The sequence below is a fragment of the Brienomyrus brachyistius genome, chromosome 21 (assembly GCF_023856365.1).
Source record: "Brienomyrus brachyistius isolate T26 chromosome 21, BBRACH_0.4, whole genome shotgun sequence".
NCBI classification, from domain to species: domain Eukaryota; kingdom Metazoa; phylum Chordata; class Actinopteri; order Osteoglossiformes; family Mormyridae; genus Brienomyrus; species Brienomyrus brachyistius.
Genome location: NC_064553.1, coordinates 1,622,717 through 1,647,880, shown reverse-complemented (window position 1 = coordinate 1,647,880; position 25,164 = coordinate 1,622,717). Strand labels below are relative to the sequence as shown.

General features: G+C 57.3%; 2 protein-coding genes across 2 annotated transcripts in view; both read left to right on the top strand.

The window, feature by feature from the left end:
- LOC125716314 (receptor-type tyrosine-protein phosphatase F-like) overlaps nucleotides 1-25,164 on the top strand; it is a 124,053-nt gene that overhangs the window by 64,878 nt on the left and 34,011 nt on the right. The window contains 9 exon segments of the mRNA XM_048988447.1: nucleotides 6,932-7,120; nucleotides 8,572-8,589; nucleotides 9,886-9,996; nucleotides 16,579-16,848; nucleotides 17,807-18,388; nucleotides 18,715-18,848; nucleotides 19,814-19,958; nucleotides 22,455-22,760; nucleotides 24,291-24,472. Coding sequence (XP_048844404.1) covers nucleotides 6,932-7,120; nucleotides 8,572-8,589; nucleotides 9,886-9,996; nucleotides 16,579-16,848; nucleotides 17,807-18,388; nucleotides 18,715-18,848; nucleotides 19,814-19,958; nucleotides 22,455-22,760; nucleotides 24,291-24,472 — 1,937 coding nt within the window.
- On the top strand, nucleotides 20,001-22,027 carry LOC125716315 (uncharacterized). Its single transcript, XM_048988448.1, has 2 exons — nucleotides 20,001-20,688; nucleotides 20,787-22,027. The coding sequence occupies exons 1-2, from the start codon at nucleotides 20,419-20,421 to the stop codon at nucleotides 21,657-21,659; spliced, it is 1,143 nt and encodes a 380-aa protein (XP_048844405.1). The 5' UTR covers nucleotides 20,001-20,418; the 3' UTR covers nucleotides 21,660-22,027.

Genomic DNA, 25,164 nt, shown 5'->3' with positions numbered 1-25,164 from the left:
TCAGCCAGTTTTGCCCTCAAGCTGAGTTGCTGGTGTGTGTAGATGGTTTGCCAACCGTTTCTGAGTGACGCTCTGCACTTCACAGAAACAGCGCAAAAAGACACTTCGCTTATTAGCGCATAGTAGGTCAGGCAGTTAGCGATCGAGTTCTGGGTTCAAGCCTGGATTCAGCCACATTGGTTCTTTAGGGGGAAATGCGTGGCTCAGCAGGTTAGGCTGCTGTGTCTGTGATCGGATGGTCGCTGGTTCAAATCCCCAGCTCAGCAGAGTAATTTTACGGTTGGGCCCCAGAGTAAGACCCTTAACCCACAGTTTATTCAGTGACTGGCTGATGCCGAACAGCTTGTGTCGATGACGGACCTTCATCCTTCCTGCCCACTCGCCCCGTGTTGGAGTCGAGCTCTCCTGACCGCCCGGTGACGGTACGCCCTCGCCCCTGGCAGCTCTGACGGCTCTTTCTTCAGTTTTCATCCACCTTTCTGTGTAGCTGAGACTCCTCTTCTGTCCCGTCTTGCACGGATCGGTGTTCAGTTACTCTGGGAATGCCACTGCTTGCCCTCCCTTCCCGTGGGCGGGCAGGGGGTGCCACTCCCGCTGTGGGAGGTGCCCCCGAAGATGGGGGCCCATCTCAGCTTTCAGCCCACTGCCTCCCTCCTGTGTTTGTCACCCACAGAGCCCCTGGGGGTGTGTGTGCTACCGGCCGCCAGGTTTGTCATGGAAACAGACATATTATACCCCACCTCCCCCTCGCTGGCTCAACCACCTGGAATGTGTGTTACCCCCCCCCCCCCCCATGAATCCACAGCAAAAAGCAGTTGTTTGTTTTGTACGCCTCTCAGCCGTCACTGCAGGAATTCGGTTGTGTCTGGAATGTGGTGTTTTCTGGACCCTTTTGAAGGCGTGTGTGTGCGTGTGTGTGTGTGTGTGTGTGTGTGTGTGTGTGTGTGTGTGTGTGTGTGTGCGCGTGTATGTGCGCGTGTATGTGCGCGTGTGTGTGCGCGTGTGTGTGTGCGCGTCTGTGTGCGCGTCTGTGCGTCTGCGTGTTTCTGTGTGCACAAGGTGCGTCCGACCGCAGACAGGTTCCTTGCCATGGAAGAAGCAGGTCATTCAGCTGGAATTTTGCTCTGTAAAGGAGTTCCCCCTAATTCAGAGGCTGCTGCCCTCGGCCGTTGGGTTCAGGTTGGGTAGCGGTGATGATGAGGGCATTATGATAAGGGACGTCGCTTCACGTGACACACAGTCGCTGATCCACATGTGTGAGGATGGTCGTCTGCTTCTGCACAGGTGTCTCTTGCTAAGTGAAGCCTGAAATTCTGGCTGCAGCCAACAGGGGGCGTGCCGGTTAAGTGCTCAAAGTTGCTTGTCATATTGCTGTTATAGCCTTAGCAAAATACTTTTACTAAGACTTAAAAGACTTTATGACTTGAAAAATGCCCATAACAACAAGAGTAGAAGTGATGCAGCCCGAGCCCTGGGTCTTACCTTCACAAACTACTGGTGTGTTCAGACTCCGCCCCCTGTTGGCCACGCCCCATCTGCCTTGTCACACTGTACTGGCCTTTTACCTTGTGAGTGTGTGTATGACTGCCTGTGTGTGTGTGTGTGTCTGTCTGAATGTCTTGTGTAGACCCTGACCCCAGAGGTGTCTTGTGCCCACGGTCCCACCTCCCCCCTCCGCGTACGCGGTCCCACCTCCTCCCTGCACGTACGCGATCCCATCTTCTCCCTCCACATACGAGGTCCCACCTCCCCTCTCCGCGTACGCGGTCCCACCTCCTCCCTCCGCGTACGCGGTCCCACCTCCTCCCTGCACGTACGCGATCCCATCTTCTCCCTCCACATACGAGGTCCCACCTCCCCTCTCCGCGTACGCGGTCCCACCTCCTCCCTGCACGTACGCGATCCCATCTTCTCCCTCCACATACGAGGTCCCACCTCCCCTCTCCGCGTACGCGATCCCACCTCCTCCCTCCGCGTACGCGGTCCCACCTCCTCCCTGCACGTACGCGATCCCATCTTCTCCCTCCACATACGAGGTCCCACCTCCCCTCTCCGCGTACGCGGTCCCACCTCCTCCCTCCGCGTACGCGGTCCCACCTCCTCCCTGCACGTACGCGATCCCATCTTCTCCCTCCACATACGAGGTCCCACCTCCCCTCTCCGCGTACGCGATCCCACCTCCTCCCTCCGCGTACGCGGTCCCACCTCCTCCCTGCACGTACGCGATCCCATCTTCTCCCTCCACATACGAGGTCCCACCTCCCCTCTCCGCGTACGCGGTCCCACCTCCTCCCTGCACGTACGCGATCCCATCTTCTCCCTCCACATACGAGGTCCCACCTCCCCTCTCCGCGTACGCGGTCCCACCTCCTCCCTCCGCGTACGCGGTCCCACCTCCTCCCTGCACGTACGCGATCCCATCTTCTCCCTCCACATACGAGGTCCCACCTCCCCTCTCCGCGTACGCGGTCCCACCTCCTCCCTGCACGTACGCGATCCCATCTTCTCCCTCCACATACGAGGTCCCACCTCCCCTCTCCGCGTACGCGGTCCCACCTCCTCCCTGCACGTACGCGATCCCATCTTCTCCCTCCACATACGAGGTCCCACCGCACTGTTGCATGATTCGCTGCCTCTGAACACAGAGCCGCTTTTGTTCTAAGACGCTCCCGCTGCCGGCGTCCATTTTGCCATTTCACTCCTGCGCCGCTGGAGCCGGAAACCCCCCCCTGCTATCACAGAGGCGGTGAAAGTGGCCTGGTCCGTCCCCTCAGCCCGGGCGGCACTTCGCCGTCTTCGGGGGGCCCAGCTCGCGTCTGGGGACACCTCCCCTCGGAGTGTTACCAGGTGTAGCCCAGTTTCCCGTCTCCCCACTTGGCTCTTCCTGCCAAGCAGCAGAAGCCCGACATGCTGCCAGCATGGGGCACATGGAGGGCGTCTTATGGGCTAATTTGGGACTTGGGAACACGGTGTCTTTCAACGGCAGGGCGGGGGGGGGGGTGAATCGGGGGGGTTAGCAGGAGGTCATGCTCCTGGGCCCCTTCTTTCCTCGGGCCTCCCCCCTGAGGTTCTCCTTGGCGTCCTTGCTTTGATGGTTTGCCAGGCCATAACTGTGGCTGCTACCGATTGCCGTTAACCTTTGTGTTTCATTTTCTTGCTGAGAAGGATATTGTACATGACTGCTAATTTCAGAGGCCAGTGACACAGTCAGCCCCGTGGCTTGCGTGTGGTGCTGTCACACAGCCAGTTTCCTCCTCTGGTGACTGATTTTGTGAGAAATCTGCACAAACCCGTCCAGAGTGTCCAGTCTGAGTGTATCCACTCAGTAACAGTGAAGCGCTGTGGCTCGGGAGCCTGTGTGGAGCCCATGTCAACCCCATGTGGATGGTCAGGTGACAAGCCAGGCCTACGGTCACATGATCCGGCATGATGTCATGTCACAAACATGCCACTTAGCTGGAAGACTGTGGGAAACGCTACAATGGAAACTGAGCAGTCTGGGTGGCGTAATGGGAACAGGAATGCCAAGCTGGGGAATGGTCTATCCCAGCATGGTCCCTGCGAGGGTACGACAGCACCTGCAGGCCTCCACTGCGCATGTCAGGCGCCGGGGGACCCCTGCATGTCCCGGTCAGCACCCTGTCAGAATCCCAGACGTTACGCGGAAGAGCAGATAATTAGAGAACAGGAGAGAACTGGGTGCTGGGGGGGGGCGGCGTATCAGTGAGACAAGGCGAGTCTTTGTTTCCCCCGGACACACGCAGAACCTGTCTGGCCCGTCCCGGCCCGCCTCCCTAATCGCCCTGCCTCACGAAACAGCAGCCCAGTTGCTGGTGGGAACGTGCTGACCTTACATACACAGAGTCGTGGGAATGGCAGACAGGGTGTCCACACTGCCATCGACAGGTCAGTCTCGATACTGCGATGGGCTCGGGACTCTGTGTGAATCCATTCCGCAATGTCCATGTGGGTCTGGGGACATCGGCCCCAAATATCTCTAGTGTGAACCCAACGGTCCACCTGTACTCTATTACTCAAAGATCTCCAGTGTGAACCTGATGGTCCACCTGTACTCTATAACGCAAAGATCTCCAGTGTGAACCTGATGGTCCACCAGTACTCTATAACGCAAAGATCTCCAATGTGAACCTGATGGTCCACCTGTACTCTATAACGCAAAGATCTCCAGTGTGAACCTGATGGTCCACCTGTACTCTATAACGCAAAGATCTCCAGTGTGAACCTGATGGTCCACCTGTGCTATATTACTCAAATATCTCCAGTGTGAACCTGATGGTCCACCTGTACTCTATAACGCAAAGATCTACAGTGTGAACCTGATGGTCCACCTGTGCTATATTACTCAAATATCTCCAGTGTGAACCTGATGGTCCACCTGTACTCTATAACGCAAAGATCTCCAGTGTGAACCCAACGGTCCACCTGTACTCTATTACTCAAAGATCTCCAGTGTGAACCTGATGGTCCACCTGTACTCTATAACGCAAAGATCTCCAGTGTGAACCCAACGGTCCACCTGTACTCTATAACGCAAAGATCTCCAGTGTGAACCTGATGGTCCACCAGTACTCTATAACGCAAAGATCTCCAATGTGAACCTGATGGTCCACCTGTACTCTATAACGCAAAGATCTCCAGTGTGAACCCAACGGTCCACCTGTATTCTATAACGCAAAGATCTCCAGTGTGAACCAGATGGTCCACCTGTACTCTATAACGCAAAGATCTCCAGTGTGAACCTGATGGTCCACCTGTACTCTATAACGCAAAGATCTCCAGTGTGAACCTGATGGTCCACCTGTGCGCTATTACTCAAAGATCTCCAGTGTGAACCTGATGGTCCACCTGTACTCTATAACGCAAAGATCTCCAGTGTGAACCTGATGGTCCACCAGTACTCTATAACCTAAAAATCTCAGGTGTGAACCTGATGGTCCACCAGTACTCTATAATCCAGTGCCTTCTCAGCCTCACGTTGCAGTGTACTACATTATCTGAAAACCTCAGCCAGATTTGCAGCTTCTATCTGCATTTTAAGTTTGTCCATGGTTTCATGTGAAACCTTTGTTTCTGCCCATATTCCTAATCTTTTCCGGTTGTCTTGGCGATGACAAGAAGGTCCAAGATTTCTGAGAGTGAAGTGCCAGGAGCTGAAAGAGACAACCTCCTCCTTGGTTGCCGTGGGGACGACCTGCAGACCGTGCTTCCCCATCTCTCTGCAGTGGGGTTGGGTGTGACCCGTCCCCCGCGTGCCGCCGACTGGGGCAGCATGCGTGTCACACGGCTCTGGGATTTTCCAGAATTCGCTGACATCCTGTAGGGTGGCAGAAATTCTTTCTGTGCTCATTTCAGATGTAGGGAGGGAATCGCTGACTGACGTTGCAGCACCGGAGACCCAGACGGCTGTTCTTTCTGAGGCACCCATGGCTGGGTGGCTGAGTCTCTTTTCGGAAGGAGGACGCTGGTCCTCCTCCTGATCCTGGCTGTCTCTCATCATCCACACGCACAGAGGAAGTGGCCCGATCTGCACGCCCCTGCCCCGAGCCATTTCTGGACAAGGTCCACTAGGGAGACCCTTTCTCCTCATGGGCCCTGGGAGAACGATGCCACCAGTCGGAGCCTCTTTCACACACAGAACCTGTCCATGGGACGATAACAGAACCTGGTGTCCTGAGCACATCTCCCTTGGCTGAGGGTGGTTGCCATGGTGGTACACCCCCGATCCGCAAACGGACCTCATTTTTTAACTTCCTTTTTCGCAAAAAATACCTGAAAGTCATCTTTAGAGGTGGCAGGCAGAGCAGAGCCATCCTGGAGAGGCAGAGGTGTCCCAGTGAGGCAGGGGCATCCTGGTGAGGTGGCCTGGTGAGGCGGGGGCATCCTGGTGAGGCGGAGGTGGCCCGGTGAGGCGGCCCGGTGTGGTGGAGGTATCCTGGTGAAGAGCAGGCAGACTCCCCCAGCAGACTCCCCCCTAGGGCTTGGCTGTGTGCGTGAGACTGCGGTTTGGAGATGTGCCCGGTTTGTCACTGTCATGTAGGGCTGGCTGAGAGTTTACACCAGCCGTCCCAGGAGAAGGTGCTTGAGACGCCTGGAAACAAGAACAAAAGTCGCATACCCCCCCCTCTATGTGTCTGGATGTGTTTGTGTTCTGCGTCTGTGATCACATCACCCAGCAGGGAAACCGGCTGCTTGGCCCCTTGGGGAGGCCAAAGGAGGGAGGGTAAAGAACATTCTATCACCATCACAGTCATTCCGCCCTTGTGTCCCTGACACCAGCCTAGGTCCCGCAATGGGGAGATTGGTGGGGGGGGGGGCAGGTAGACAGGCTGGTGACCCATTACTGGCTCCAGTTCCCTGGCTCTGCTGAGCTGAAAGGCTGTGAGGGTCTTGGTTCTGATCCAGTAGGTGCACGTTCAGAGGCTGGTATTTGATAAACACCTAGGTGTAGGTCCAGTTCCGGGTGTCACCCGGGGTGCTTCTGCAGGATGGGGGTGGCATGCTGGAAGGCAGGTTGGGGGGCAGCGCGAGGGTGGGGGCACAAGGGAGGGATGTGGTGTACAGGTGAGTGAATATTTTTTGGAAACCACTGCAATTGCATCATTGTGTGAATCGATAGCGAAACACGCAGTGAACGGCGAGAACACAAACTGGGTGAATGTTGCTCGTGATAATCGCCGTACAAAACACGAGCGTAAAGGGTTCCCGACGTACAGCGGGACGGCGCCAGGGAGAGGCGCCTGCTCGGAACACGGGCTTTTGGCGGGAGAGTAGCCTTCGCACGCTGCTCCGACATGCTGTGTGGTCGCGTGCCTTTTTTATCGCTGGTGCATAATATCCCGTTTCTCGTTAGTGCTCTGGAGGCTGCGCCCACCACGGCCCTCATCGCCCGTCTTTGTTTCTCCCCCCGCAGAGGACCAGATCCCGCACGGCTTCCCCTCCATCGACATGGGCCCCCAGCTGAAGGTGGTGGAGCGGACGCGCACGGCCACCATGCTCTGCGCCGCCAGCGGAAACCCAGACCCCGAGATCTTCTGGTTCAAGGACTTTCTGCCCGTGGACATTGGGGGCAGCAATGGCCGCATCAAGCAGCTGCGATCAGGTAGTCAGCCCTGCGCCGGCCCTAGGTGGCTCCACACATCACCGTGCGATCAGGAACCCGCGTGTGGAACAGCCTGTTCTGCACGTCACGCGGCCCAACCAGAAGAGCACCATTCGAAAGGCTCACTGAGAGGATCTGCGGAGATCGGAGGAAAAAAGAGGCACAGGAGTGAAAGTGCTGCTTTCAGAAATCTCACATTAAAATATGTTAAAACATATATATATATATATATAAAATACCCCGGTCGCCGTGAAACTCACACCCGCCGCCCCCCCCACAGCCCCTGTCGTTCACAGAGAGGGTGAGCGGTGCTGTGGAAGCTGCCCTCCTGCCCCCGCCTCTGCCGTTACGCCCCCCCGGCTCCTTCGCCCTGGTTTGTTTAGGCGCCTGTGCAGAGTCGGCCCCACATCGTCGGTCACGTGTAGCAGGCGGCTCAAACTGCACACGCGCACCGTCGCTAGCGAGTCTGCCCACCGCTTGAGAGCCCGTGTCCGATCTGCGGCTGATGGCCGTTTGGAGAGTGTGGGGGACAGTAAATCTCGCTCGGCTCCCCCATTTCATATCCTGATGGTCAAACAGCTGCGTCCAAATGTGGCCTGGCAGTGAAAGGCGGCCCGCTGAGGCCTGGGGTGTTTCCCGCGAAGGGCATTCTCATGAAGACAACCATTGTTCCCCCTCGCTGTCACACTGTGTGCCTTTTAATTAAATAAATGAGGGATCAGACTAAGCTATTCGTCCTGGGCACTCAGATTTCGCAGAGAGCGCCTTAAAGGGGCGCCATCTTCGTACAGACGCTGCCCTTGGCTTTGTGGCGTGGACAGCTGCCCCGGAGGACAGACGCCCCCCCCGACAGAGGAAAGCCCCCCCCCCCGGAGCAGTGCACCCCCACACAGCCCTGATCCCCATCGCCATCTCCGAATAGCCCGCAGTCGGTTCCTTATGCCGGGCTGGATGACCTGGCACCTGCTGTGACCCATTACTGCCCTCTCCAGCTTCCCTGGGTGAGGCGTGACCCCATACCCTACAGTCTGCCGGCAACCACCGTGACCCATACTTCGTGGTCTGGTCCGCCAGAGACCACCGTGACCCATACCACACGGCCCGGTACCCCAGTGAACATAAACACTCCAGAAAGTACATGGTTTTTGTACCATTCCTAGTGATTAATGCGGGACAGACCGTGTAACTCACAAAGGCCTGGACCCACCCAGGCCGGTCTGGCTGAGCCTGGTATGGTTTAAGCAGCTTCTGATCAAGCCCTGGTGCTCTGCTAACTTATCCAGCTTCCCTGTCCACACCTTCCGCTCTCCACTCAGAGTGACGGTGACTAAGCTGATTTGCTCTCCTGTTTCCTCTTCACTCAGATGTTTTCCTCTCTCTCTCTCTCTCTCTCTTTCTTCTTGCACTAACTCTTCTCTCTAATCTTATTTGCATTCAAATTACCTCACCAGGTGGTACACCAATCAGAGGTAAGAATGCAGGGAAGTCCCCTGAAATGTCAGCTCACTCCATACCCCTCCCTGTCACCACTGTCACCACCCCCGCTTCCTCTCGCCCCACGACACCCCCTCTGTCCAGCATATTGTCAGCGTCGTTGCTGTTATGTATGTGTGCTCCGCAAAAACAGCCCATAATAATCCTGGGAGAGGACGTCATGGTGCACGGGTCTCACAGATGTTTCATAGAGGGACACAGGTGTTCTGTTTTTCCCCAAAACATTTCAGCATGAAGCAGCCGACCCCCCCATACACAGCGCCCTCCTCCCCCTCAGGTTAACAGAAGCCATCCGGGCAGTGCTGGTTTCTGGGTTGTAGAAGGAGATTCCCCTTGGAGACTTATGGACACCAGCTTCAGCTTGACTAGCCAAAATCTTTGCTAAATATTTTTATTATTATTATCATTATTATAACTACCCATTGCCATGACCCGGACCGGGAAGATGGATTATTACTAGCTGCAGTTTTTTGATGGCTTTCCGGAATGATCCACATGAATTCCTCTCAGTCCCAGAGTCAGAGCCACCTGGTCCCAGACACTCTGGATGTCATCTCACGCTGTCGATCGCTCTGTTTATTTCCGTTTCCTGTGTCGGCACTTAACAGCAGAGCCATCCATCCCATGATGCATCACTGGCTATGCCCTTTCTTCCTCCTAAATGTGCTTCACCTGCTAGCTGCATGGTGTCTGCTGTGTGGTAAATCTCACCACTTCACGCTGATGCGGGGGCACCATGGCGACACGCCCCGACCCCCGCCTGCGCTCTTTAAGGCGGGGCTTGTGAAGGCCCCAGCCCCATGTGCTCCGAGACCCTAATAAAAGGGTTAAGGCTTAAAACGGTGCAGGTGTGTCGTGCCCTGGTAAGTCCCCATTTAATATGTCCGAGACTCCTTCCCTCTTCGGCGATTCGTTAGCATTAGCGGTCGTTTATTATGGGCCTTTTTTTATCAACGATAACGATATGTGATTGGCCACCTCCCGCCGCTGCCTTGAGATAGCAGTACGAGAGAGCAGTTAGTGCTGCTCAGGGGCCACGGGGCCCCTGGGCGGCCCCCATTGCTCTAAGGCCCACGACTGCTCTCGTAATTGATTGGCTGAATGCCGTCAGGTTCTAAGTGACTTCGCCAGTGATCAAGGCTGCCCCTAGCATCGCACTTGGGTGTATCTGGGTGTCTGTGGGGGTGTCCAGTTGGCCTCCAGCTGTGGTCTGCCTTTATCACCCTGAGCTAACACTCACTGTGTCCTGTCTGTGTCCCCCCGCCCCCCAGGAGCGCTGCAGATCGAGAACAGCGAGGAGTCCGACCAGGGCAAGTACGAGTGCGTGGCGACTAACAGCGCTGGCACCCGCTACTCGGCCCCAGCCAACCTCTACGTTCGCGGTAAGAGCCTCACCTCCAGCAGCCCGGCGCCACTAACCGCCTCACTGCCATCGCCTCTAACTGCGGCCCGCTGGGCATACCTGTCCTCACCCCCCCACCCCGTGTCCAGCGTGGGAATGACCAGCACTAACCCCAGTCCTTCTGTGCCACAGACACGAGGGGAAATGCCGCAGAGGCGGTCCACTTGCCCGGTCTCTTTCGTTTCCACGCGCAGCCTGGCTACGGGTGTGAGGCGTCCGAGATCCTGTAATGTCGACAGATTGCGGGGGGTGTCTGAGGGGGAGGGACTTGAGGGGAGGTCATGAAGCTGCGAGACTCGGGGGGGGAATTCCAGCACACCCACAGCGCATGTTTGAGTTACCCCCCCCCCCATCCCCGCCTTTATGTGGGGGAGGGGGGTCGATTTTGCAGCCCCTGTTCAGCAGGGAACTGACACCTCCACGTTCTCCAAGGCGTCTGCTCCAGAACTGCCGTCCTTAAAGACGGCCATTAAATTTACAGCCAGCCGTCATTCTGCGTTCAAAGGCCGCCGAGACGGAGGGCTGCGGTATCATGTAGCAGAAAAGGCGCCTGAAACCATATCTTGGGCTGAATCGTGGCTCCCAGTGCAGGACAGTCTGCACTGGGAACGCGAGCCGCTCCACTTCATACCTGTAGAGGCACCGGCGCGCTGTAAGCGGTCTTACGCCAAAACCCACGCTTCTACGTGACTGACGTCGTTTTGGTCCCCTGACCCAGGGGATCAGCACCATCGGATCAGGCCACAACACTCGGCGAGGCTGGTTAGCACAGTGGGTTTATGAGTAAGGAGGATACCGTTTATCTGATGGAATCCAGTCCTGTCACAGATAGCTGTAATGAGAAATGTCAGTCCTGAATTATTATTATTCCTAATGCGCTCCATCATATGGCTGGGCGTCGCCGTTTAAAGATTAAAATCACCTTTTTCCCACTGGAACTTTGATCTGAAAGAGGAGCGCTAGAGGAGGATGAAGTCCCCATATTTTTGTTTTTGACATTTGGACCCGAGGCTGACTGAGGAGGTGGAGCAGAATGAGGCACGCGACGTCCCGACGGAAAGCTCCAGCTGGAACACCTTGGGAGGCGCTGGGGTCCGGGGGGGGGCAATTGGAGCTTTTATTTATTTTTTATGCCGCGGACCCTAGCTGACTCCTGCGGCTCCATGTTTATTTAGTGCTCTCGACCTGTCATGAAATGACCTTCATGTCTCACTCACCATAAGCAGCGAAATCCAACCGCGGTCTTGGAGCCGAACCCGAAGGCTGGCGAAATAGGCATTCATCAGGTCGAACCCGAGGCCCGATGCCTGTGTTGTTGTAAGGGGCGGGGGCCCTGCACCGAGACCGCCTCCGGGCTCGCATGAACACACCTTCCACGTCTGCCGGCTTGTGCAAACAGCACAGGAGAGAAAATAAACGTTTGTTGTGGTGACTGCTATGAGACGTAGATAAACAGAGAGCAACCTTCCGGAGAGTTTCCTTGGCTCTGGAATAGCAAGCGGAAAGAGCCGTCGTGGCCTCGGATAAAAGACGACCCTGGGGCGCGTAGCCGGTACGGCCCCCGTCCGTAAGCGGGCCCGAAATGCCAGGGGCACGGAGTGACTGGCGCAGGTCACATGACTGTCTGGCAGTCTGGCAAATAGGATCTCTGGGGGATCCCGGGGAACAGGGCCAACTCACTACCCAGGTGAGACTGCTGTCACAGGCAGAAGGGGAAGTCTAGGTGCGTTAAGGGGCGAGTGGAAAGCCCACAGGGTTGTTACCGCGACGTCTGCCCCCCGTCCCCCTCCCCTGCTAGTCAGACACGCGCGTACAAGGTGGGAAGGGGAGGGTTGAAAGTATGCTCTGTGCATCGGTCCAGGCTGTTTCTGACAGACAGGGGGCGCCACTGAGCGCAGCTGAGTGCATCCGCTCTGTTTCTCGAGTTTTCCGACGTTTGGGTTACAGAAAAGCCTTCCGGGCCCTTGGGGGCTCTGCGCAGGGCTCCGTGGGTGCAGACCGGGCCCTTGGGGGCTCGGCGCAGGGCTCCGTGGGTGCAGACCGGCCGTGTGCATGAAGCCATGTCACCTCCATGTGTGCGTACCATGGCTCCCATTACACCAGACACAGCCACCCAGTAACACCATTATTCCCAGTAACCCCATTGAGAGCTAACCACGGCTGGGCTTGTTGCTGCTGTCGCTGTGTGATGACATTCTGTGCCACTAACACTGTAACGCCGGGGGAAGGGGGGGGGACGAACCGGAGGCCGTAATGGGTCATTACGCATTGCTCCGCGGTGCCGTCCGTCTGTCCGTCACGCCGTTCTGTCTTGTTTGTGCGCGGTGCCCCGGGTGTGAATGTGACCCCCCAACACGAGTCGTCGAGGGCCCATCACCAGCCCCTGGTCACTCTCTTGGTTTCTCTCTCTCTCTCGCTCTTCCAGTCTTTCTCACACTTTTCGTCTTCCCTTCTGTCTCTCTCACTCTCCTCCTGCTTGTCTTTCTTGCTCTCTTTTCGATCTTCCTGCCTGTCTCTCAATCACTCTGTCCCTCTCTGCCTGTCTTTCTCTCTCTCTCTCTCTCTCTCTCTCTCTCTCTCTTTTCCTTCTCTCTTCCTCTCTCTTCCTCTCTTCCTGTCTCACTTCCGGTCTTCTTTTCCCTCATTTTTTAAAACTGTTTATAAAAAACTACAACTTGGCCGCCCTCTGACCCTTCTGAAGCGGCCCCATTGCCATGGCAACACTGTACATGTGAGGGTCCATCCTGTCCCCAGTGCTTATCCCAGTGCCATCACAGGAAGTCAGTCATCGTCTGTCCTGTCTAAGTTTCTGTGCGTCTCTGGGGTCGAGTGAGGGTTGAGTGTGTACGTGTGTATATGTGTGTGTGCGTGTGTATGTATATGTGTGTGTGCGTGTGGGTTAATCCCTGAAAGAATGTAATAAACAACAAAGGAATGTATCATTCAACAGATCCACAAAGAAAGGCGTCAGCATGGTGTGAGACGTGGGGGGGGGGGGGACACAGTCTGCAGCAGACATCATCAGAGCCAGCACAGCTTAGCTACACGCGTCACATGTTAACCAGAGGGACTGACCTGTGTGAATGGCATGTTTGCTTAACGTCTGTGTGTTGCCCTCAGGGTGGCTGAGGCCAAGTCAAGGAAAGGCCTGGCCGGTCAGGTCTGTTTCAGTTTAGGTTCAGCCTCCGTGTGCCGTGTTAACGTGTGAGGGTGCCAGCATGTGTGTTAGCGTGTGAGGGTGCCTGCATGTGTGTTAGCGTGTGAGGGTGCCAGCATGTGTGTTAGCGTGTGTGTTAGCGTGTGAGGGTGCCAGCGTGTGTGTTAGCGTGTGAGGGTGCCAGCATGTGTGTTAGCGTGTGTGTTAGCGTGTGAGGGTGCCAGCATGTGTGTTAGCGTGTGAGGCTGCCTGCATGTGTGTTAGCGTGTGAGGGTGCGCATGTATGTTAGCGTATGAGGGTGCCGGCATGTGTGTTAGCGTGTGTGTTAGCGTGTGAGGGTGCGCATGTATGTTAGCATATGAGGGTGCCTGCATGTGTGTTACCGTGTGTGTTAGCGTGTGTGTTAGCGTATGAGGGTGCCTGCGTGTGTGTTGGCGTGTGAGGATGCCGGCATGTGTGTTAGCGTGTGAGGGTGCGCATGTATGTTAGCGTATGAGGGTGCCTGCATGTGTGTTAGCGTGTGTGTTAGCATGTGAGGGTGCCTGCGTGTGTGTTAGTGTGTGTGTTAGCGTGTGAGGGTGCGCATGTATGTTAGCGTGTGAGGATGCCGGCATGTGTGTTGGCGTGTGAGGGTACCTGCATTTGTGTTAGCGTGTTTGCTAGTGTGTGTGTTAGCATGTGCGGGGCCTGTCTACATCACTCTCACTCTCTCTGTGGATAAGCAGAAGATTGGCTTGTTTTACTCTCTCTGTTTTTATCTTGTCTTCTTCCTCCTTGTTTTTTTTTCCTTTTTTTCTTTTCCCTTCTTTCTCCATCCCATCGCACCCCGCCATCCAAACAATCAATCCAAACTCACCTCTCAGATCAACGCGAAGGTTGGTCCCTTTTCGCTTGTTACTTTCCCGCGAGGTTCCGTGCGGCCCAGACCCGCCCCCTCGCTGCCCCCCCCCCCGGCCCCTCCCCAGTGATGTTGCTATGTCACCCACTATTCTGCCCCCCCCCCCACTCCCCGTCCGTGTCACGCTTCGGGGAATGCCTGCATGACTCGCTAGATGTCCATGTGCTGTCCGCCTCCGCCCGCCCCATCCTGCTGTCCGTCCGCACGCTCACCCCCACCCCCCTGTCATGGGGATTGCGCCCAGCCCATCCTCAGGCACTGTCTGGCATCGCCTCCTCACAGGGCAGCATCTTGAGGCGGTCATTCCCAGTCCCGCTGGGGTCTTTGACCGCGTCTTAACTGGTCTTGGGTTTAAATGTCACGGAAGGTTCCGGGTGGAGCACCCAGCCGTCAGATTTCGTGCCTCGTTTCGGCTTTCGCTGGACTCCGGTAACGTCGGCCTGTGGAGACATCAGCCTCCTGGGGGGTGGGAGGTTACAAACACCATCTTCCGCTTCAGCTTCGCTGAAAGACGGGTTTGCACTTCCTGCCATCCGTTGTCCTTTTCCTTTCACTAAAGACGGGACTCTGTCATTTACGCTGGAGGTCTTTTGTTTGGACATTGCATCTCGCTCTAGCATGGTTTTTGTCCCGCAGGGTTAGCTGGTAACCTTAGCTCTTAGCATTAGCTATTAGCGCTAATAAGTGGCGGTCTTCGTGGCTTACGAAGCAGGCACTTTCTTCGTTAAGTGGGAGGATCGAGGAGCTCCACAAAGACCGGCTGCCGTGAGGCGGGATGCTCAGGGTGTCCATCGGCAGGCTGCCCTGCCCTGCAGTCCTGCCCTGCAGTCCTGCCCTGCAGTCCTGCCCTGCGGCCCTCTGTCGAAATGTACCTTGGGTTTGCTTGTCTTTAAGGAAAACAGAGAAGGCGGGGCTACCTTGGCTGTGGCGTCCCTGTGTTCCCGAAGCCCCTCCACCAAAACCAAGATCAGATCTGGCGCCAAGCTGGCGGGTCGGGGCAGGAATGATGTCACTCCTGTGTGGCTGGTTGAGCCCACAGGTGGCCGAAGGGTCCGTAATATCAGTAACGGCGTGGAATAGCATATTCCCCAGGCTGCCGAGTTCCCAAAGACTCCGGCATGATTAATCGATTGAGTGTCTGCATCTCGGGGTTCCGGTACTGGGTGGTTTTGCTCTGACCACTTTTCTGAGAGAAAACGGCTCCGGTTTCCTGCTCGCGCTCCTGCCTGGGTGGCCAGACGATTGTGGCTTCACTCTGTCTCTGTGTCAGCGCCGGGGGGCACAGGCGACCAGAGGAGCTCCCCCCTCCGTCGCCGCTTTGCTGTTGCGACTGCACTTGTGGGCTGGCGCCTTTGTCTTCTTATTGTCTTGGCTTTCATCAGGCCCTGTCACTTTGCAGGCTGTCATGCTTCGGTGTTGGGGGTGAGGGTTCCGGCCCGGCTGCCTGCTCTCCGTTGCCCATCCATCTCCTCCATTTTCCCATCCCCTTCCTGTTCCTCACTTCCATGCTCCCATGACGTCCCATCTGCACGCCTTCGCATGCCATGCCTGACAGTGCTGTGCAAATGGATAGCTGTCCTGCCCCTTCCCATGATGCACCTGGCCTCTGCTGCTGCATGCCGCGCATGCCGGTTTGCTTTATCGCCACGTCGTCTGTGCTCACACAACTCCTGACGTCCTCTGACCAATCACGGGCTGCGACCCACCAAGCGTCTGGTGCGGCCCGATCCATCTCCCAGTCCATCCATTAAGAAACAACCCAGATCAGGTCGTGTCCATCTCCATGCCCATGGCTAGTGTTCTTACGTTTGCCAGCGCGGTGACTAACTCCTAATCTGCACTACCCAGCATGCCGTGCTACTGACGCCTCGTCTAGGCGACCTGACTCAGTGCCGCTCTGTTTCTGGGCGTCCTTGATGCATTTACAGCTGTGAAGGTTTATTGAGTGTTAAAGGGAGCCTCACACAGGAACACACACACTCTCAGACACACAGGAATGCACACAAAGACACACACTCTCAAATTAGGTATTGATATCTTTCCATTCGTTTCAATGGGAATAACCCTACCCAGCCTGAACCTTAACCATTGTGGCAACATTTTGTCCCCCCCATGTAGATCATACATGACACACACACACACTGATACATACAGACGCTGCCTGTGTTTGCAGACATACGGAGTGTGTTCCAGGTAGGTAGCTTGATGCGTCAGGTTTATGGGGTCTTTCTCGAACCCGCCGTGACCCGTGCTGCTGTAGGATAGCCTGATATGGGCAGTGTGTCAGGAACGCTGCATTCTCACCCCACATTCCCAGTCCGCTTCCTGGTCGTTTGTCCCAGGAGGGGCCCAGTTTCCCATCCAGCTGTGGTCAAATATCCCAGGCCTCACAGACCCCAGTGCAGTTATATAACACAGACTGACAGCACCCCCCAGGGGACAAGATGCAAGTGACACCCAATTTCCTCCGCCTCGCCCCCATCTTCTGCTCTGTTCTCTCCGGCAGTCCGCCGTGTCCCGCCCCGCTTCTCCATCCCCCCCACCAACCACGAGGTCATGCCGGGCGGCAGCGTCAACCTCACCTGCGTGGCGGTGGGCTCCCCCATGCCCTACGTCAAGTGGATGCTGGGACTGGTGGAGCTCACCCGGGAGGAGGAGATGCCGGTGGGCCGCAACGTCCTGGAGGTCTCCAACATCCGCGAGTCGGCCAACTACACCTGCGTGGCCATCTCCTCGCTGGGCATGATTGAGGCCACTGCGCAGATCTCCGTCAGAGGTGAGGCCCGCCACGTCACCGCCTCTAAACCTCCGTCAGCGCTGCCGAGCCGGGTCTCCGTCAGGAGCTGCCTCTTTGTAGGCGGGTCGCTAGTTGCTAGTATAGCCAAGGGCTCTTGCGCAAATGTCTTGTTGCCCTCGAACCTCCAGCGTATGTAGAAATGCAGACAGGTCCTGCTTACCGTGATGAAAGGCGCAGAGCCCGATGGGGGGGCTCTGAGCTGTCGCATGTCTGCCTCACAACTTCCCCCACTGCCGGGACGGTTCGGTGTCCCTCCAGAGATGCTATCGAGTCTCTGTTACCGAAGTCCCACAGCTTGGGGGGGGGGGGGGCGAGTAAACACCAAACCCAGAAACAGGGAACTTTAAGGTGTCCCAGTCATGGAAAGCGGCCACCCTGAACAAGGCATTTCTGGAACATTCTCACGGCGCCATCTCTGCATCGCCTCCCATGTTGGGGGCTCGGTATGCCCCCCCTGCAGGCCCGTGTGGACATCGCCGGTGTAAATGGGAGTCAGACATCCGTCTTTGCTAAGAAAGAGCCGGCATTTTCAGCGTTACTGTGTGAAGAGATGAAAGCAGAGGCCAGGGCGAATCCTCAGATAAGAGTGTGATGCAACACGCCGCAAATTCATCAAAGACGTTTAAACTTCCACGCCGGCTTCATCTACAAAGCTACAGCTTCTCGGTGTATAAATATAAATGAAGCGGTAAGGCTGATTAGGGGGGCGAGGGGATTTTCAGAGCCCCTCGTGTGTTCGGTGGCAGACTGATTGTACCTGTAGGGGTTCGCGACTCACTCTGGGGGTGGCGTGGAGTTCCATCCCACCCCCCATGTGTCCTGTGGTGGAACAGGGCTCTGATCTGTCAGGCACAGTCCTCGATGGCAACTCCTGGCTCCCGCGGTTGACGCTCCCCTGTCTCTGCCCCCCCTCCCATCCCCCCCCCCCCCCCACCAGCCTTGCCGAAGCCGCCTGCCTCCCTGATGGTGACAGAGACCACGGCCACCAGCGTCACACTGACCTGGGACTCGGGCAACTCGGAGCCGGTCTCCTATTACGTTATCCGGTACAAGCCCAAGGTGTCAGACAATGGCTTCCAGGAGGTGGACGGTGTGGCCACTACGCGCTACAGCATCGGTGGCCTCAGCCCCTACTCCGAGTACGAGTTCGGCGTCATGGCTGTGAACAATATCGGGCGCGGGCCGCCCAGCGATGCGGTGGAGGCGCGCACGGGCGAGCAGGCGCCCTCCTCGCCTCCGCTGCATGTGCAGGCACGCATGCTGAGCTCCAGCACCATGCTGGTGCAGTGGGAGCCGCCTGAGGAGCCCAATGGACAGATCCGCGGCTATCGCGTCTACTACACGCTAAGCCACGGCGCCCCCCTCAGCACCTGGCAGAAGCACAACACCGACGACAGCCGGCTGACCACCATCTCGGGGCTGCAGACAGACATGACCTACAGCATCCGGGTGCTGGGCTTCACCTCGGTGGGGGACGGGCCACCCTCTGATGTCCTTCAGGTTAAAACCCAGCAGGGGGGTGAGTACTGGGCCGAGCCACCTTCTCACGCGCCATTTGAAGATGATGATGTCCCTGCGTGCCTTCCACCCGTTCAGGGGTGATCCTAGGAATTTTTAAGGTGGGGTGCTGTGATTTATACAGAGGGGCCAACCTTATTGTTAGCCAGTGAGATGTTTTGGATCAGTGAGTGACAGGGGAGGGTAGCCAGTTAGCATTAGTCCCCCCTGTAGTCCTGCCCCTGTAACCACCAATCCTGTCACAATCACGCGTTCAGAGAGCGGCGGCCATTTTCACCTGCTCAGCCCTCCTCTTCCTCTTCCTCCTGCCCTCCCCCTTCCTTGCAGTCCCGGCCCAGCCGTCGAACTTCGAGGCCGAGGCCGAGCTGGACACCCGTATAATGCTGACTTGGCTCTGGCCTGTCCAGGAGTCCATTACCCGCTACGAGCTCAGCTACTGGGAGGCTAACTCCGATAACAAGGTGGGTGTGTGGGGCATCGCCGTGGAGACACTGAGCGAGCCCATCCTGTCCGGCTGGGCATACCCTAACCCTAACATTTCCCCTCGTCATGAGCAGTCTGCCGCAGTCCTCTCTAATTACTGATCAATATTACTTTGCACACTCAGACACTCACTGCTGTTCTGCACGTTTGTGCTGGCAGCTGCTTTGTACGAATACTAATTATTTTTTTTCCTGCAGGGACAGGAGTTATGAGTTATGTATGTGAGTTAAAATAGTTTCCGGTCTGTTAGCCTTGCCTTGGGTGCGGGGCGCCCTGTCGGGAAGGGGACTCGTACCTTGGGGGTGGTCTCTCCCTCCCCCCTGTTGCCAGTCCTCCGTGTCCTCGCCTAGCTGGCTCCGTTTTGGTGTTACCTTCACCAACGGCGTGAACTCCGCACAGTCGCTTTCTGAGGAAACACTCGGCGAGTCCGGTCTTGTCCTCTGCAGGAAAAAGCGAAGGTCTTTTGTTAAACGTGGAGTGACTCATGCTCCCTGCTTTTCTGCTCTGATTTATGTTCGTTGTTTGATAATCGCATCACCTTTGACACTTGGCATCGCACAATGGAAGCACTATTAGTGTAATTACCTGTTATGGACAACATGGGGGGGGCAGGCAGCCGCTCCGCTGTCGGCGTCCCCGTGAGCACTCGTGTGGGGGGGTCCACCTGGGCCCCTCTTTGCTATAATGGATGCCATCCTGCCGGACAGTAGACGTTCTCGACCTGTATGGGGTTGTTCGCTGCCCGATTTGACAACCCTATTTTATATGCTGTTCGTTTTCTCGTCTCATAAATAATGCATCGGAACACAGGCGATGAAAGCTGAATTAGACGGGATACAAACGGCAGCCGCAGGTGGAGAGCTCCGACGGCAGCGCTGTGGGGACTCTGGGGGTCCCGGAGGGTCTAACTGTCCAGTGTGTCTCTTTCCGTCCCTGTCCCCAGATGGATAAGACCTTTAGCCCCGCGGGGTCCTACGCCGTTGACGGCCTGAAGCCGGACACCCTGTACAAATTCATGCTGGCAGCTCGCTCAGAAATGGGGCTGGGAGTCTACACCCCACCCATCGAGGCCCGGACGGCACAGTCCAGTAAGTGCCGTGCTCGTCCGTCGCCCCCGCCCCCCTCCCCAACAGCGTCCCGAAGATCCCCCCACCCCCCTAACTCTGCTATCACAGTCAGCAAAGGTTTTCTTTCACCTTCTTGAGTCTTCTTTGTGGGATCTGCTCAATTAACCCCCCCAGTCTTGAGAATAAGGGCCGCCTGTGCACTGCCAGAGCCCTGAGGTACGTCGAGCATGAGTGTGTGTGTGTGTGTGTCTGTGTCTGTGTCTGTGTGTGTGTGTCTGTGTCTGTGTGTGTGTGTCTGTGTGTGTGTGTCTGTGTGTGACAGAGCGACAGTCAGCCTCTACTGAGGCTCTCCTCATTGTGTGTGTGCGTGTGTGTGTGTGTGTGTGTGTGTGTGTGTGTGTGTGTGTGTGTTATTCCTGCTTCTCTGTTCATCTGACCCTCACCAGCCACCCAGTGCCGACTCATATACAGACTAATTATTATGGGCTGCCGCTGTCAGATCCAGGGCCTTAACCTGCTGTGCACACTATTGTCTGTTGGGTTCCCTGAGTCTTATTCCCCGTTGTACCTGCAGTTCCAGAGCACTTCCTGCCCCCCCCCCAGGTGTGAGACCTGTGGTGTGATGGGTAACATTCACATTCTCTTTAAAAGGATGAACCCGCCTTGTTGTAAATACCTCCGAACAAGCAGGAAGGGCAGTGCCTCGCCCCCTAATCGATACTCTGACACTGCGGCTCTCTGCCACCGCGGCCTGTCGACACACCTCTCCTCGCCGGATCGCGGCTCTCTGCCACCGCGGTCTGTCGACACACCTCTCCTCGCCGGATCGCGGCTCTCTACCACCGCGACCTGTCGGCACACCTCTCCTCGCCGGATCGCGGCTCTCAGCCACCGCGGCCTCTCGGCACACCTCTCCTCGCCGGATCGCGGCGCTCTGCCACCGCGGCCTGTCGGCACACCTCTCCTCGCCGGATCGCGGCTCTCTGCCACCGCGGCCTGTCGGCACACCTCTCCTCGCCGGATCGCGGCTCTCTGCCACCGCGGCCTGTCGGCACACCTCTCCTCGCCGGATCGCGGCTCTCTGCCACCGCGGCCTGTCGGCACACCTCTCCTCGCCGGATCGCGGCTCTCTGCCACCGCGGCCTGTCGGCACACCTCTCCTCGCCGGATCGCGGCTCTCTGCCACCGCGGCCTGTCGGCACACCTCTCCTCGCCGGATCGCGGCTCTCTGCCACCGCGGCCTGTCGGCACACCTCTCCACGCCGGATCGCGGCTCTCTGCCACCGCGGCCTGTCGGCACACCTCTCCTCGCCGGATCGCGGCTCTCTGCCACCGCGGCCTGTCGGCACACCTCTCCTCGCCGGATCGCGGCTCTCTGCCACCGCGGCCTGTCGGCACACCTCTCCTCGCCGGATCGCGGCTCTCTGCCACCGCGGCCTGTCGGCACACCTCTCCTCGCCGGATCGCGGCTCTCTGCCACCGCGGCCTGTCGGCACACCTCTCCTCGCCGGATCGCGGCTCTCTGCCACCGCGGCCTGTCGGCACACCTCTCCTCGCCGGATCGCGGCTCTCTGCCACCGCGGCCTGTCGGCACACCTCTCCTCGCCGGATCGCGGCTCTCTGCCACCGCGACCTGCCTGCATGACTCTCCTCACCAGATTCGCAGCAGAACCTGGTGAAATATGTATGAAGTCCCACAAAAGGAATCCATGTTTATTTTAAGCTGTTTGTTTTACTTGTCACCCCACTATCCGCGACGCACACCGCGCCGGGTTCCCATAGGAACACGGCCCCAAATCACTCTCCTGTTTGAGCTACTTATCCGCGCACACCACAGCCGCCTCCTGACAGCGTGACTCACGCTTCTTCAAGATGTGCCGATGTCACCGAGCCGCTCTCTCCTGTCCGCCGTCACCCCATCAGTCCCTCTTTATATATCTGTCTGTTTATCTCTATGGTGACCCTGAAGATTCCGTTTGGTGGATCTCCTCAGGCCTGTGTCTGCCACACCACGTGCCCTGTCGCCCGTCTGCGCCCGTTCCGAGGCCCAATGCACTCGTGCTCACCCTGCTCTGGATGCTGAACCCCCCCCCCCCCCCATGTGCCTGCCCCCCCCCCATGCTGGTGTCTCTCTTTCCATTTGCATGTATATGTGCTTTTCCTGTTTTCTCTTTGTTGTTTTTTATGTTTTTCACTCCCACCATCATGAAGTGGCGCGTCTGGACTCGGCGAAAAAAGCCTGTGAATGTGACACACACTGGGAGCGAAAACCCGCAAGACGCACTTGCCACCGAGTAGCACCTCTCTGCTCCCTGCTGGGGTGCCGTTGGACCCGTAGGGGGCAGTAGCGGGTTTGTTTTTTTTTAACCACAGATCCGCAGTGTAAGGTCACATTCTGGTCAGGCTAATTGGCTTCAAAACGAATGGCGCCATTCGGGCCGAACCCGTCTCCTGGTCCAGAACAGGCACCCCCCCCCCCCCCTTTGCCTGACCCCGCCCTTTGGTTGTTGCCTGCAGCACCCTCCGCACCTCCTCAGGAGGTACACCTGCTCAGCCTGAGCTCAACCAGCATCAAGGTGAGTTGGGGGGCTCCGCCCGCCGACAGTCAGCATGGCGCCATCACTGCGTACACGGTGGCTTGCCGGGCCGCTCAGGGCGAGGACGCCCAGCGCCACGAGGTGACAGGCATTGCGGCCGACGCCACCAGCTATGTGCTGGAGGGGCTGGAGAAGTGGACCGAGTATGAGGTGTGGGTGCGTGCGCACACGGACGTGGGGCCCGGACCCGAGAGCCCCGTCGTCCACGTCCGCACCAGTGAGGACGGTAGGTCCACGGGCCGTCGCCACGGCGACTGGACACCTTTCTCCTGTGCCCGCGGTGCACAGGGTAACACGCGGCTTTCCGGCTCACTAACGGTTGACCTGTGGTGCTTATGATTGGTGGAGGGGTGTAGGCTTTGCTTCTCAATGGCTAGTATTGGGAACGTCCAGTGGGGGGCACTCATGAGGTCTCTCCTGGATGCATAAGAAGCAGCCTCCCCAGATGGGTTCAGTGGCAAACAGACTCGGCTGACAGGGACGTCCCTGCGCCCTCTAGTGACCGGAATGTGAAAACCACCTGCACAGCTGTGTGGGCAGACAGTCTGACCTTTTGAAAATAACAAACTAGCCAAATCCCAGCTGCACAGAGGGGAACGGTGCCTGCATGACAAGCACGTGGACCCCGAAGCAGCATGTTTGCCACCCAAGCCGTCTGCAGGGCCACTGTAATCGGGAGCTTCTCGCAAAAGCTCATGCCGCCACAAGGTCCAACAGACTAATCCTTGCTCTCTTCCTGCTCCTCATTTTAACAGCTTGGCGCCTGGTCCTCGGGCATTAGCTGGCTGCTCTGTGGGGGGGTGGGCTGCGGCTGCTTCTAGGGGCTCTCTCTACGGGCTGGGAGCGGACCTGTACCACCTGGCCATGGACCGCGCCCAGCATATGTTCTGGTTTCGCTAACTGGATTTCCGTGCCCTGCTGAGCCGGCCTCCGACCACGGCTGCTTCCTTCTCTCTCTCTCTCTCTCTCTCTCTCTCTCTCTCTCACTCTTTCCCTATCCTTCTCTCTCACTCTCTTTCTCTCTCCCTCCTCCACTGTCCATATCTCTCTCCCTTTCCCCTCCTCTATGTCTCCTTCTCTCTCGCTCCCTTGCTCCTCCAGAAGATTTCATCTCAGCCCTCTCTCTCTCTCTCTCCGCTCTGCCCTCTCCGACCTCCAGATCCGTTTCTTCCGTGTGGTTTTCCAGTAGCTCCCTGCAGAACGTACATCTGTGTTCCTTCAAAACCTGGCACCCCCCAGAACCAGAGCAGGACCCCCCCCCCCAGAATGAATTTAATCAGATGCTCTGAAATGCGGCTGAAATGTGTTTGTGGGGGTGTCCTCCAATCCTAACAGAAACTGGGAAATACAACCCCCCCCCCCAGTTTTATTGTTAGTCGACTTCCCAAAATTTCTTTAGTGAAAAGGGAAATCTGGGGAAGAACCAGCGTCCTTGTGGGCCCCTGGTCTGAGGAGGGAGGAGCCCAAACCGTGGGGGAGGGGGGGGGGCTCATTAGGCATTATCTGCAGAAGGTGACACAGTGCAGTCTGAGGTCAGTGCTGCTGAGAGGCTGAATCCCATATGAGGGGGTGTGGCTCTTTGCGGGGGGGGGGGGGGGGGGGGCATTAGACGCCGTCGACCTTCCAGCTCAGTCTTACACCTGCTGCAAGCACCTGGAAACCACACGTGTCAAAATACTAAACACGCTTCTTTCTATGCCGTTAATCTCACGCTGCCAGTGCACCCCCTAACCCATGCTTCCTCCCCCCCTTGCAGTGCCCGGCGCCCCTCCCAGGAAGGTGGAGGCGGAGCCTGTGAACTCTACGGCCATCAGAGTGACCTGGAAGGCACCTCTCTCCACCAAGCAGCACGGGCAGATCCGCGGCTACCAGGTCATCTACTCACGCATGGAGAATGGCCAGCCCAACATCCTGGACGTGGCACTGCCCGAAGCCCAGGTACCCGCTAACGGGCAGGAAGGGTGCGGCCACACCGACGCCCTTCCTGTGTGTGTTTAGGGCCTGGGGGGGGTGGGAGTGTGCCCATTTGTTTGTTGCAGCGCCCTGTGTGAACCTTGCATTTCCCACCCACACCAGCGGCTTCTACCACTGATCGATCATCGCTCCACGTACACTGCCTTGTTATTCCGATTTCAGTTGAAAATTAGCAGAAGAGGGTGGTGTGATTATTCTCGCTCGTCGTGGGGGGGAGGGCGACTGCTTTTGTTCCAGAATTGGCATCCACTCGTCTCTCGTCAACATGTTCACCGGCCGCCATCAGCCCTTCCCTGATTGGTTGGAGCCAGCATGAGGCATGCTGGTACTTTCTGGCGAGACCATCGGATGATCCCCAGGGCGTCGCGGCCCAGACTGTGTGCGTTGCCCACCCGTGCGCCCCCCTTGTATGCGTTAAATCACAATACGTGGCCATCTGCAGCATCTCGGCAGAAATGGGAGGGAGCGAGAAAGCCACAGCTTCCAGAATATTCCGGCAAGACTGAGTAATCCTGCTGGACGCTAAGCTTCAGTCCTCCGTGACCCCCGCCAAAGTCATGTGGGGTCTGTCACCATGGGTGAGACCCTCCTTCGCTTCCGCGTCCTTATTAGCGACTCACTTTGCAAACAGCCCCCGCCCTCGTGCCCCCACCGAT